General features: G+C 46.9%; 1 protein-coding gene across 2 annotated transcripts in view; it reads right to left on the reverse strand.

The window, feature by feature from the left end:
- Window positions 1-14,084, reverse strand: part of USP47 (ubiquitin specific peptidase 47) — a 48,311-nt gene that overhangs the window by 18,022 nt on the left and 16,205 nt on the right. For both annotated transcript variants that reach the window (XM_083164113.1, XM_083164112.1), the window contains exons 2-9: window positions 9,768-9,959; window positions 7,917-8,030; window positions 5,929-6,082; window positions 5,703-5,799; window positions 4,729-4,874; window positions 2,495-2,574; window positions 2,101-2,250; window positions 999-1,094 (exon numbers count right to left, since the gene is read on the reverse strand). In XM_083164113.1, the coding sequence (XP_083020239.1) occupies window positions 999-1,094; window positions 2,101-2,250; window positions 2,495-2,574; window positions 4,729-4,874; window positions 5,703-5,799; window positions 5,929-6,082; window positions 7,917-8,030; window positions 9,768-9,959 (1,029 nt within the window). The remainder of the gene's footprint in view (window positions 1-998; window positions 1,095-2,100; window positions 2,251-2,494; window positions 2,575-4,728; window positions 4,875-5,702; window positions 5,800-5,928; window positions 6,083-7,916; window positions 8,031-9,767; window positions 9,960-14,084) is intronic.

Here is a 14,084-nt window from a genome sequence, read left to right on the forward strand (position 1 = left end):
ACAGCGCGGAGCAGAGCACAAACAGCATATACTCAGCCAGACAGTGCGCACTTCCCCATCACACCGTGACTGGGACACTCTCCAATGGTCACACACACTGCTGTCCTCTTCCCCCAGCCGTCACCTATACAGGCACGCATATACAGCTTGCCACATGCTGACTCCAGACAATACCAGTGGGAAATATCAGGGAGCCGGACTGAGGGATGGGACTGCTTCAGAGCTGGATACGGCTGCAGCTAATGCTGCAATGGACATATTAAAGGTTACTAGTTTGGTTTATATGGTTTCATTTACAAGCAACCTGTCACACTATTACCATATGCCGCAAATGTTCGATTATCAAATTTTAGATTTATTTTTATTATGCAAAGTTACCATTTTATTAATTTAACTATCTAAATAGATCTTTCCCTGCAATAACACAGGCCCTTATTCAGCTCTGAGCTCAGTACAAATTTGTTCTCAAAATGGGCAAAACCATGTGCACTGCAGATGTAACATGTGCAGAGAGTTAGATTTGGGTGGGGTGTGTTGAACATGAAATCTAAAAATTGCAGTGTAAAAATAAAGCAGCCAGTATTTACCCTGCACAGAAACAAAATAACCCCCCAAAATCTAACTCTATACATGTTACATCTGCCCCACCTGCAGTGCACATGGTTTTGCCCATTTTGAGAACAAATTTGTACTGCGATCGGATTTGAATAAGGGCCACAGTGCTCCGTGGTTACTTAGCATTATTGTATATTTTGGAGGTTTAGCTCTTCCTTTACAGTAGCGGTAGTATCCAAGTATTGGGTGATGATCCCCAAGCTGGCATCAGGCACATAATAAGACTAAATACTACTGGCCCTTTGGTGCTTATGGGGTAAAGAAGGAGAGGACCTAAATGCAGAAAGACGTGGGCTTGATCATGCCTGCTGCACCATTAACCCCAAGGCTGACTGTGTCCTCAGACAGATCAGAGTGACAGAGGACGGTACAAGGCTGGTTACCTTCATAGCATCACACTTCTTCTTGCAGCGCTCACAGAAGTACTGGTTAGGTCCATCCAGGGTCTCAGGCTGAATGAACGCATGCAACGCTTCTTCCTGGGATCAGCAACAAAAAAGAGAAAACCGCTGCAGATTATCAGATAGAGGCAACACACTTAAGGCCGCCATACACTATGCGATTTGGCCCCGATTTCACCCGATCCAGATGGATCGGGCAGTGAAATCAGACCAAATCGCAGGTTTTGACACCCGTTCTGACCCGATGCGCAGTCCCGTGCGCATCGGGTCAGTCGGGACGTCGGACTGGCTGCACATAAGATAAATCTTATGTGCAGCCGTGGGGACTCTGAGGACGCCGGCGAGGGAGGGGGGCGGGAGACGCCGGCGAGGGAGGGGGGCGGCAGGGGGAGCCGGAGCAGGGATCTGTCATGCTCCGTCCGGGTAGGGGGACACGCCGCTAGTAGTGCGGACGCTGCGGGGGACACAGGCGGCAGTGACATAGAGCCGGGCGGGGGGAGCCGGGAGCTGTCAGCACTGAAAAATAAAGCCCATACAATGAATGGGCAGCCTGTGATTGGCTGAGCGCTCTCAGCCTGTCAGCAATTGGCTGAGAGAGCGCTCAGCCAATCACAGGCTGCCCATTCATTGTATGGGCTTTTTTTTTTTTTCAGTACTGACAGCTCCCGGCTCCCCCCGCCCGGCTCTATGTTACTGCCGCCTGTGTCCCCCGCAGCGTCCGCACTACTAGCAGCGTGCGTCCGTCCCCCCAGCCGCCTTGCAGCATCCCCCGCCCGCCACCTCGACGTCCCCGGCCCCCCTGCTTGCTCCACATTGCAGCTCCCCGGGAGTTGCAAATGATACATCGCATGCGATGTATCATTTGCAAAACTTGGCACATCAAGTGCCAAATCGTGTGTCCCCCTCCCGGGGAGCTGCAGGGGGAAATCAGGTCCGACTTGTCCTTAGGACAAGTCGGACTAATGTATGGGGGCCTTTAGATTTGTAGCTATAGGACACAGACATGTCTGTAACCTGATAATCAGTGAGGGGGGAGTCAACAGCAAAAGCACACAAGGAATTCTGAGCTGCACAATATACATACCACGCTACCAAACGCTGTGTTGGAGCCATAGGGCCGGATGACCAGCGGAATGTCCAGAAATGTATCAATCCGCCAACTCTCGTAGCCACACTCCAAGCATCTGACATAGTCCTTCAGTTTCCCCTGATACAGCTGATTTATAAGGTCAGCCTGTAAGGGAAGAAAAGGGTTAACAGACAGGCAGCAGCAGCAGCCGCCACCGCAGGCCGAGAGTTATATAGTGGGAAGTGCCGGGTCCCCAGCAGCACAGAGTATATCAGGAGATGAGTGATGTGTCAGTGAGGACAGGGCTGCATGTGACGGGAGCAGTGTCACTATTTCAGTAATTATGTCAGCACCCCACGTGATGCCCTACTATATATACCAGCAGTATTATGGTTGTACGGACACTTACCTGCTCAGTTTGCTTCCATTTCTGCTCCAGAGCATCAAACATGACCCTGCAGAGCTCCTGTACATCGTGCTGCTGCCAAGCTGCCAAAAACACACAATACAGCATAAGTCACAGTTCCCACAGGGGACACTGTCAGCACACTCAGTAAGGACTCAGCAGCCACTGCATCATGCGCCCTACAGAAAATACATCTGCATGTATCTGTGTCCCTGTGCAGTGGCATCATTCCTGTCCAGTACTCTAGACTAGGGAGTCTGCGGCTGATATATAAATAACGGAAGAGAGATCAGCATAAGAACAGACGTGTGTGCAGGACTCCCAGGGGGACACAGTACTTCCAGATCATGTACAAGCCAATAACCTACATTTAAAAGGTTACATCTGCATTTCTACAAGTTCCTAACTCGTGTTAGACATCGAATGCTAATTCCCAATGTTAGAGCTGTGTGAGACCAGGATAAAACAGAAGTCACAGATCAGTTAATATAGGAAGCTATTTGGAGCCACAGAAATCTCCATCGTAAAGACTTGTGTGTCTCCAGAGCGCCATCTAGCAGCACAGGACAGAGCAACAGCTTCCAAACTAACTTCTGTTAGAAAGAAGCAGCTACTCAGGAGGGTTCCAGATTAAAGGGTCGACAGTGTCTACATACAGTCAAAAGGTCGACATGCACAAGTGTGATGGTGACAAAAGGTAGACATGAGTTTTTTGGCAACAGCTGAGAACGTGGACATCCAATTAGAATAGTGCTTCGCTTGTCATACTTGTGTGTTCGCTGCCCTCAGCACCCTTTACCATTCCCAATCGGAGTCCACGTGGATGGCAAAGTATGTAAAAGTCCCCAAAAAACAAAAATTTAAAGCATGTCACCCTTTCTTGCGTTGACCCCAGTCATGTCACCCTTTTGTCAATGTTGGAAAAAGGTTGAATCACCAGCAGGTGATAAAGGCGCTAGAGAGATGGGGTGATTTGTTGTTAGGCAGCTCACACATAGGGGGGGTTTAAGCCCCTGAGGTGAGTACAGGAAAAAACAAACAGAAGGTTTGTGTAGAGCGCCAGGTGTAATTAGAACACTAAATATTTAAAAAATAGGTAAATTTGATCAATTGGGTATCACAAAGTAAAAAACATTTAATTATCACAACAAATTAAAATCATATACAGAACAATGCACATTCCTTTTACACCTAAAAGACTGATGATTGAGCTTTTAGTAAAGTAGGCACACAGTAAACCACTTGTCAAAAATGAATGAAAATTAAGGATACTTAAGTGAGTCCCGCTTGTTCCAAAATCTTGCTACTCGATGGTTTGGGTTTATTGAAGTCCCAATATGGGTATCCAGATGGTGGGTATCCAGATGGTGGTCAAAAAGCAGACAAGGGTTACTGACGCGTTTCGTTGCGCTCTGGCAACTTTCTTAAAGGTACCAGAAAGTTGCCAGAGCGCAACGAAACGCGTCAGATAACCCTTGTCTGCTTTTTGACCACCATCTGGATACCCACTATTACCCCTTGAACCAGCTACCAGCCTGTATTCACGGGCCCAGCAATTCCATGCTGACTCTTCCAATCTGGATGTACAATTTGGGAACTCCCACCTGCTAACTTCTGGAGCCTTATCATCCCTGCAGTGAGGTATTTACATGTAGCCCACCAGTGGAATCAAAGACCAAAGGCCTCCAGCAGGACCAACTGGATCCCCACAAGTACAAGTCAATCCGGACTTCCACCTTTCCCCATCCCACCTTGCCCCCTTCATATTGGGACTTCAATAAACCCAAACCATCGAGTAGCAAGATTTTGGAACAAGCGGGACTCACTTAAGTATCCTTAATTTTCATTCATTTTTGACAAGTGGTTTACTGTGTGCCTACTTTACTGAAAGCTCAATCATCAGTCTTTTAGGTGTAAAATGAATGTGCATTGTTCTGTATATGATTTTAATTTGTTGTGATAATTAAATGTTTTTTACTTTGTGATACCCAATTGATCAAATTTACCTATTTTTTAAATATTTAGTGTTATAATTACACCTGGCGCTCTACACAAACCTTCTGTTTGTTTTTTCCTTTTGTCAATGTTGACCTATTGCCCATCTATGTAGATGCCATCACCCTATCCTCCAGTTAGAACCTGGACACTCTGCACAGTTCTTTATACTGGATAGAAGTCCAGCTTGCAGATATAGCGAACAAACGGCTCCTCGAGGCACCACAAAGCCGCTCTGTCACCTTCACTACTGTCCCAGCCGAAGCTCCTGGTCACGTCTGTCGTCTCAATCGCCCGTTTCTTGCTGGTTTGTAATAAAACAAATAATCTCTGCAGCTGATATGGGATACTGGTCACTGGGTCCTCTTCCTTGTCCTCAAACGCCCACCTGTTAGCGAAAGAAAAACCAGACTGACGGCACCAGCAGAATTTACATTTCATTTGTTATCGACAATAAATAGACCTCTCATTCTCTTCTATGCATTTCAAGATTGTGTCGCTGCACATTTCTCAATCAGGTAACTGAAAGTCATCGGTAACACTGGTCAGTAGCAGTAACCAGCCAATACACCCAAATCCTGAGATAACACCAGGTTAATTCTTATAACCCACACCGCCTTTGGTATCTGGTTGAGTGGTTGACAGTCACCATGCAGAGCATCTGAAGAAGGTCACATCAATGTCAACGGGAACTAGGATGTCATCTGAAATATTGCCATGTGAAATGTCGACAGTGTCAGGATGCTGGCAGTTAGGGTGTGTGTGTGTGTATATGTGTGTGTGTGTGTTAATGCAGTTACAAAACTAGAGGTCGGTAGTTCATGTTGACAAATCATTCTGGTAGAGGTGATCAATGTCAACCTGCTCAGCCCACAGGCATGTTGCATGTCGCAGTTTGACCCTGAAAACATGATCATGTCAACTTGATGGACGGTCCCACACTCTGCCTTGATAATTATAATCCCAATGTAAATAAACTAACCTGGCAGCCACATTCAGCCACCAGCCTAGCTATAATAATGCAATACGCCAGAACGATGCTGCTTTCTGTACACGGACCTCATCCAGCCAGACATGGATTAGCAGCCGGTGCCCAGAACCAGCTCATAATTGTGCAGGGCAAGTAACCAGCATTACAGCTAGTCTGCTGGGTGTCAGCATTGCTGTCGGACTTATCACACCGGCATACGTACATAGGCATTCTCACAGCACTTACTTGTACAGCGCATTGCGGAATTCTGGCGTCATGAACAGTGTTTGCAGGAGGCTATTCAAGTAGCATGTCATGGCCTGGTTTACCAAGCCCACATAACCTGGAACAAGAAGGACTAGTCACACATGGTGATATCCTAGACCCAGCCATCTCCCTGTGTAACACAGAACTATCGCACAGTTACGGGCGCAGTCACACCCCTACAGATGTTGGAAGTAATAGAACGTACCCGTGTCGGACTTGGTGAGGAGCGTAGAATAGGAGTAGTTCTGGCTGACATAGTCACTGGTGCAGCCGGCAGAAGCATCTCTTGGTAGGGGCCCGATTAGCTTCTCCTGCGTGCTGTCATCCAGACCACTGCTGTCTGCTGTCCCCGACTCGTCCTGAAAACACAGAGTGGGGTCCTCCATAACCGAAACCACTATCACTGGAGTACTTCTAGCATCGCTAGCTGGTGTTACATTATTGCTGCCCTTATAGAAGGTTTAGAATTACAATATACAGTGATGCTGAGTGACGGGACCCGGCATCGGCAAGTGCATACACACTAGTGCCGCGTTTCTCAAACTCTGTCCTCAGGACCGCACACACATTTTCCAGGTCACCTGGCAGGGGCACTCATTACTCACTGACACATTTTGAAAGACCCACAGGTGTAGATAATTATTTCACTTGATTCTGTGATGAGACCTGCTAAACATGCACTGTGTGGGGTCCTGAGGACCTACTTTGAGAACCTGTGGTCTAGTGCAGTGGTTCCCAACCCTGGTCCTCAAGTACCCCCAACAGTGCACGTTTTCCAGGTCACCCAGCAGGTGCACTCATTATTCAGACTCATTTTAAAAGATCCACAGGTGGAGCTAATTATGTTACCTGTGATTCTGTGTGGAGACCTGGAAAACCTGCACTGTTGGGGGTACTTAACCTCTTCAGTGGCAATCCCGAGAATTTTCCGGGCTGTGCCTCAGTGCCCAGTCTGGCAAGCCCGGAAAATTCTCGGGATTGCCACTGTTTGGAGTCGGGCAGCGCTGCTGAGTTCACTCTGATTTCAGGCAGCGTCGCGCTGCCCGGCTCCCTCCCCTCTGCGGCGTCGCCTCCTCCTCCCCTCCGGGTTTTCAATAGAAGTCCCCGGCGCCGGCTTATGACAAGCCGGCTGCCGGGGACAGCGATGCGGTGGGGGGCGCAGGTCCGTGCAGCCGCTGATTGACAGTTCAGCGGCGCTGCCCGGACCCAGGGGGGTAGTGGTGTTTTTTTTTTTAAAGGGAGCGCTCCCAAAAAAAAAAAAAAAACCCACCACTGAAGGGGTTAAGGACCAGGGTTGGGAACCACTGGTCTAGTGTATACACCAGTGGTTCCCAGACTGTGTGCACCCTGGGTTGCCTTGGGATACCTTCAGGGGTGCCTCAGGTGGTGGTCCTGGAGTAATTCAAATTAGTCAGTAGAATAAGTAAAACTATTGTTTGTGGCTTAAAATGATAAAATATGTGGACAAGCATACGCTAATCCAATCCCTCATCACATAACTAACCTTAAGGACGACTAACACAATTTACTTCATTTAACACATCTATTTTATTTAAATTTCTCGATAAGAAACTTGTGGCCTGGGGGTGCCGTGAATCAAATTCTGATACTTTAGGGTACTGTTTGGGAACCACTATTATACTCGCTCTAACGGGGCCTACACTCGGGGCGATTTGCTGAGCGTTGCCAAGTTTTGGCAACAATTTTGCTGATTTTTTTTTTCAATGGATGAAGGCGTATGAATCATGTTAACATTGTTCCTTTAAATGTCAGTAGTCTACTTACAGATCTACTTTCTGGATAAAAGTTCTGATACTCTAAAATATCTCAGTTTCTTCTAAACGTAACAGCACCTTCATACACTCGCCTCTTCAATTACTGGTAAATTATTCTAGGTTACATTAAATGGAGTTACTTTTAATTGCATAAACCTATCATTAACTCAATTTGTAATCAGTCTCACCTCTGTGTACCCAACTATAAAAGTAGATTATCAATGGTTACACTGAAGTGTTCCCCCAGAGAAGAGCTTTCTACCCTCTGCTTCTCTGCAACACCTTTTGAATATTTCCCTATTGATGAGAACAGAGACCGACTTGTCCGTATCGTGGTGAGAGCGGCCACTACAGGAGGTGGCTCTAGTCCCCACAGTGCTCATCTATGCTATGGCCGCTTACAGTCATGGGTTCTTACCGATGTCAGCTGAGGCTGCTCCCCGTCCTTATCGGTTAAATGGAGGAAATTTCTCTTTCCTGCCTCAAAGCCGGCATCCACTAACGACCGCTCCAGACTTGGATCCAGCTCTGTCTGCAATAACACGGTGTTGGAAAGCAGAGATGGAGAAAATTAAAAGGTCCCCAGGGTTAGGAGCAGAACAAGTTGTACATGTGACCTTACAATATTATATCCCAAGTAGGCACACTGAAGGGCAGCATATAATGCTATATCCCAAGCGGGCACACTGAAGGGCAGCATATAAGGTTATATCCCAAGCGGGCACACTGAAGGGCAGCATATAATGTTATATCCCAAGCAGGCACACTGAAGGGCAGCATATAATGCTATATCCCAAGCGGGCACACTGAAGGGCAGCATATAATGTTATATCCCAAGCGGGCACACTGAAGGACAGCATATAATGTTATATCCCAAGCGGGCACACTGAAGGGCAGCATATAATGTTATATCCCAAGCGGGCACACTGAAGGGCAGCATATAATGTTATATCCCAAGCGGGCACACTGAAGGGCAGCATATAATGTTATATCCCAAGCGGGCACACTGAAGGGCAGCATATAATGTTATATCCCAAGCGGGCACACTGAAGGGCAGCATATAATGTTATATCCCAAGCGGGCACACTGAAGGGCAGCATATAATGTTATATCCCAAGCGGGCACACTGAAGGGCAGCATATAAGGTTATATCCCAAGCGGGCACACTGAAGGGCAGCATATAATGTTATATCCCAAGCAGGCACACTGAAGGGCAGCATATAATGTTATATCCCAAGCGGGCACACTGAAGGGCAGCATATAATGTTATATCCCAAGCGGGCACACTGAAGGGCAGCATATAATGTTATATCCCAAGCGGGCACACTGAAGGGCAGCATATAATGTTATATCCCAAGCAGGCACACTGAAGGGCAGCATATAAGGTTATATCCCAAGCGGGCACACTGAAGGGCAGCATATAAGGTTATATCCCAAGCAGGCACACTGAAGGGCAGCATATAATGTTATATCCCAAGCGGGCACACTGAAGGGCAGCATATAATGTTATATCCCAAGCAGGCACACTGAAGGGCAGCATATAATGTTATATCCCAAGCGGGCACACTGAAGGGCAGCATATAATGTTATATCCCAAGCGGGCACACTGAAGGGCAGCATATAATGTTATATCCCAAGCGGGCACACTGAAGGGCAGCATATAATGTTATATCCCAAGCGGGCACACTGAAGGGCAGCATATAATGTTATATCCCAAGCGGGCACACTGAAGGGCAGCATATAAGGTTATATCCCAAGCAGGCACACTGAAGGGCAGCATATAATGCTATATCCCAAGCGGGCACACTGAAGGGCAGCATATAAGGTATATCCCAAGCAGGCACACTGAAGGGCAGCATTAGACCACCTGTAACCCACAGCCCTAAGGGTCACAGATTATATGAAATCATAAATCTCCTACACATATGGAGACCAGACGCAGGGTCTGGTTTTAAAAGTAAACCCGGCTACGCCCAAGCCCCCTGCTACACCCCTCACACTTACCAAAAGTGCACCCCAGATGCCACCAGCATGGAAATCCGCACATACATAGTAACACAACTGAAATTGGCCTCAGGGAGATGGGAGCATTCTGAATAACTAGTTGGGGTCTGGCGTTTATCATGCTGGCAAATAGTATACACAACAGTGCAACGGACGTCACAGGATGTGCCAACAGTATTTAATTCACCATAACCCTGCAACAGTGGTAAGTGCATTGCATTACGCGGAACACATTCGGTTACATGTAGGAAAGTGACCCGCTCACCATGTCTCCATTCCCCCACTTCAGGCTGAACGTGCCGGTCACGTAACCCACTTTGCTGGACACATCCTCAAACAGCTGGCGCACAGAGGTGGAGGCCGGGAGGTTCAGGGGGATCTGCTCGTTGATGGTTTTGCAGTTGGTTACGTCTTGCACTATGCACAGCACTCTCGGTTCATCAGCAGCATTTTCTATCTGGAGGGTGTAAAAGAAACAAGAAGCACGTTTCAGTGTTATTACTGTGAAATGCGTGAGCCTGCACCAAGTAATGATCACACAACGCAAGCACAAAAATCAGCCTACATTCCCAATACACACAGACTAGGCACCGGATGATTACTCTATATAGTATATTCCTGTTTCATGCACCTGGATGTCAGCACTTGGTAGTACCGATGTGCTGTACAAACTATAGGACGGCACATATGGCAGCAACACTGGGCGTGACTGACATGGGGGTGGCTGATTGACCATCATGCTTTGGGGTGGACCACTCACATTCTATAGAAGCATTGTCCTAAATATCTAGTGCTCTGTCATGCAAAGCGACAGTAGAGTTTCAGGGTAGCACTGAACAATGAGTTGTACCAGAAAGGCTCATATAGGATGCTAGATCATGGGACTTTGTTATCCTTTACTCCCTTCAACACGTGCATGAGGACTCTTCCAATAAAGGAGTTTAGAGTCATTGTAACTGAGAGCAGGATAAAAGCAGTCACCCCAATACAGGTGATGGCTGAGAATCTGTGTGGTTACACCTTGTCAGGGGAGGTTACTTTCAGACACCTGCAGGCTCCATTCTATTGTATCACTATGGTCTCATGGTGGCTGGAATCTCCTGCACCTTAGTAGTGGACAGCACCGTATGACCGTAGAGAGACAATAGCCTTTTGCTGACAACTGATGGACTCAAAAGTGAGAGCCGGCGGCTGATCCACCTTCTTCATGCCAGACACAGACACAACAGAACATTACAGTCAGGAAACCGGGAGCTGTCCTCTACAACACGTGCAATAAGGCAGCATGGTAACAAGCAAAGGACCCAAAAACAGCATTAGTGTAACACCAAAACGCTCACCTCAGATTATGAGCACAAAGTTATGGTATTTACGCCTCAGAATACAATCTCGTTACATGCAAAAAACTTTGTGCGCCTTCTACAGATGAGCGAAACTGATGTATTCCATGCAAAATTCCCCCAAAACCTGAAAGTCGTTCCAACTCCTAGAATATTTCAAATGTAGTTTGATGCTGCAACGCATTGTAGTAAGCATGCCTATGCAGGACTCTGATTATTCCCAAACAGGTGGATGGGGTGATGTAGTGTAGGTCTAGTCCAGCAATGGGTGTGGCCACGCAAATGCGCACATACGCAGGCTTGGCAAGACATGCATTGAATGGAAAAAAACAGGGGTCCTTCATCCCAGCATCCGAAACGCGTAAAGTGTGGGTACACTGGATTCAACTTTCCCTGCCGACTGCCCTGGGTTCCTGGTTTCCAAGAGGAGGATCCAGATACCTGTTGTGTGCATCCATCTCCACCCTGATGACATCTTAGAGGACCGGACCCAGAACCACCATCTGGTTGCAGTTGTTGCCATTGGGATTTTTGATCTTGCGATTTTAAACGTCTATTATCTATTGTGAGTTTTATGTACAAATTAAATGTTTCTCTTGTATCACAATACTACACTATGATGTTTTTTTGTGTCTCACCCCCATTGTATATACCCGTCATTGGGTAAGGGGTGCCTCACGTCTCTTATTTCAGATAATTGGTATTATACCTGTACTGCTGGAGACATCCAAAAGTTATGTACTGCTTTATTTTATTCACCCAAGGTGACTTTCCATGCACTTTGTAAACCGCTACTTAGCAAAGACATGCATTGAAGCCTGAGAACTTTATTATGGCAAGATAGCGTATGAGGAGGAGCCAGAGGCGGCTCTATCGTTGTCTCGCTTTCACTGTTTGGGATGCTCCGCTACGATTATGTGCGCTGTAACAGATGGGGTACAGTTTCCCCCTATATTACATACAGTCTCACTCTGACGCATGCAGCTACTTATGTCTGGAGAAAGTTCTGCCACGGCTTCGCTCAACTGTTCCGCCTGCCCTGGGCCCAAGGACACACGCAAAGATGCCACAGGGCATAAGCATGGCACACACATACACACCTGGCCAATGTCACATTACCTGCACAAATTTCTTCTTCATCTCATTAAAGATACTTTGTCTGCAACTCCAAAACATACCCTATGACAGAGATATTCCTGATTCAACATCAGTGGAAAATATGACCTTAATGAGATGTTAAGATCTCACATTGTTATTGAATAGGGCCAAAACAGCTGATGTATTGCCCAATTCCCCATCCTATCTAATAGGTCCAAATAGAGAGAAAGGCAGAAGAAATATTAGAGTGCGCTAGAACGTACTTCCACCTGAAGACTACTCTGTGCCCACATATAATAAAAACGTATTTAGTGTAAAATATACAAGTTTAATTCACAGTATGTTTAGCAGCTGATTCAAGGGCATGTTGGCAATCATACATATAAGTGCCAGGTGTATTTCAAACCAAAGAGAATTTGTTGATTTAAATAAAATAAAAAAAAATAAAAAAGGAGAGAATGAATGGGGTGCAGGTGAGTGGACCAGGGGGTAAATGTGATGGTGAAGTCACAAGCAGGGAACAGGGCAGAGGATACCATAGTTCAACCACCATTAAAAAGGCCACAAGGCTGCTTACACCTGAAATAGATTGATCTTTATAACAGTAAAAAAAAAAAAAAAAAAAGTTTGTTCTATAAAACAGAAAAAATAATTAACCAGAAAAAAAAGTTTCACAAGACGGATGTACGGGCCAGACTGTGCTATGTGACCTAAAGCTGGAAGAAGAAATATTGTTAATGGGACCAGTCTCATTCTTGGTGTTTGCACGTAACGTGGCAACGAGTAGCCGTAGGTGCAAACGCATTCTATACGCGCGTGCACTATTGTCGCAATCACCACGAACAGCGGCAACAGCAGCATCGGTGAGGCAAGACAGATCTGTACATACATAGCACCCACAGGGACAAGTCAGAGACAGGGGTATAATCATGGCAAATTTTGCAGGATCTTTACCTAAAAAGCTACAAAAAGGCATTTACATTCCAGTGCACTATGATAACCTGAAATAATAGGCTCTAAAGCAGGGCTGGGTAACACCGGCCCTCCAGATGTTAATGAACTACACATCCCAGGATGCTTTGCATTAGTTTTGCTATGTGGCCATGCTGAAACTGATGCAGGGCATGCTGGGATGTGTAGTTCATCAACATCTGGAGGGCCGGTGTTGCCCAGCCCTGCTCTAAAGTGAAGACATAATTATAAATAATGGGGAGGGGTTTACGGCCTTTCTGTGGACGCCTCAGCTCTTGCTTAGAACAATGATAGTGTAGTAGGCCGCGCACGTCGTCACACTGAGGACCAGCTCTTTGATACGGAATAATAACGGGTAGGTGTTAGTATTTGCTCTGGCCTAAGGGACTGAACCAGACCTTTTTGCACGGCCACAAATAGGCACACTGGGATCACCACCCACAGGAAGTATCTGTGGGTGGTATCCGGCTGTTTCCTGGGAGTACCCATACACCGCTGGCGCGCCTAACGATTTAGGGGAGGGTGTGACACACATGTTCCGGGTTGGACATGCCTGTATTCATAGCAGCCCCCGAGTAAGTCTCTGGCTACTCTGACCTGCGATGACTGGTGACCAGTGGTATAATAATTTGATGGGGAGCCTGTAACAAAGGGATTGGCTTGGCTGCGACGTCTTTGCAAGGCGTACACTTCCATTCGCACAGCGTGCACCTGAATTCGCAAGATGGGATTTCGCTACAGCAGGGTTGTGTCTACTAGAGGCATTGTAGCAGTGTATGGCCATCCGGCCATCCGACCCCCCCCCCCCCCCAGGACATTCCCAGACGGCAGGATCCCATGCCATACATCACAATAGGTGTGACCAATTTATCTCTGGAGGGAACACACAATGTCGTGCAGTACACTGACAGAGGGCACAGACTTTGGATCATATATCCATAATCTGCAAGGATTCTCTCCTTAAACGACTTGCACACGATTCCCTGCTCTTTCCAGGGGAAGCCCAATCAGCAGAAAGCCAGGCTCACTCTGCCACCAGTCTGGGAAGATGGACTCCTTGAGTACACTGCAATGCGATCGGCCATCAATGTTTTATTGGGGACGGAGAACCAAACAGTCTTAAAGGTCAGTGCCATCTGCTTCCGGGAGTAGCCTGCCAAGACTGAATCATG

This window comes from Crinia signifera, chromosome 11 (genome assembly GCF_055691185.1).
Source record: "Crinia signifera chromosome 11, ASM5569118v1, whole genome shotgun sequence".
In the NCBI taxonomy this organism is placed as follows: Eukaryota; Metazoa; Chordata; class Amphibia; order Anura; family Myobatrachidae; genus Crinia; species Crinia signifera.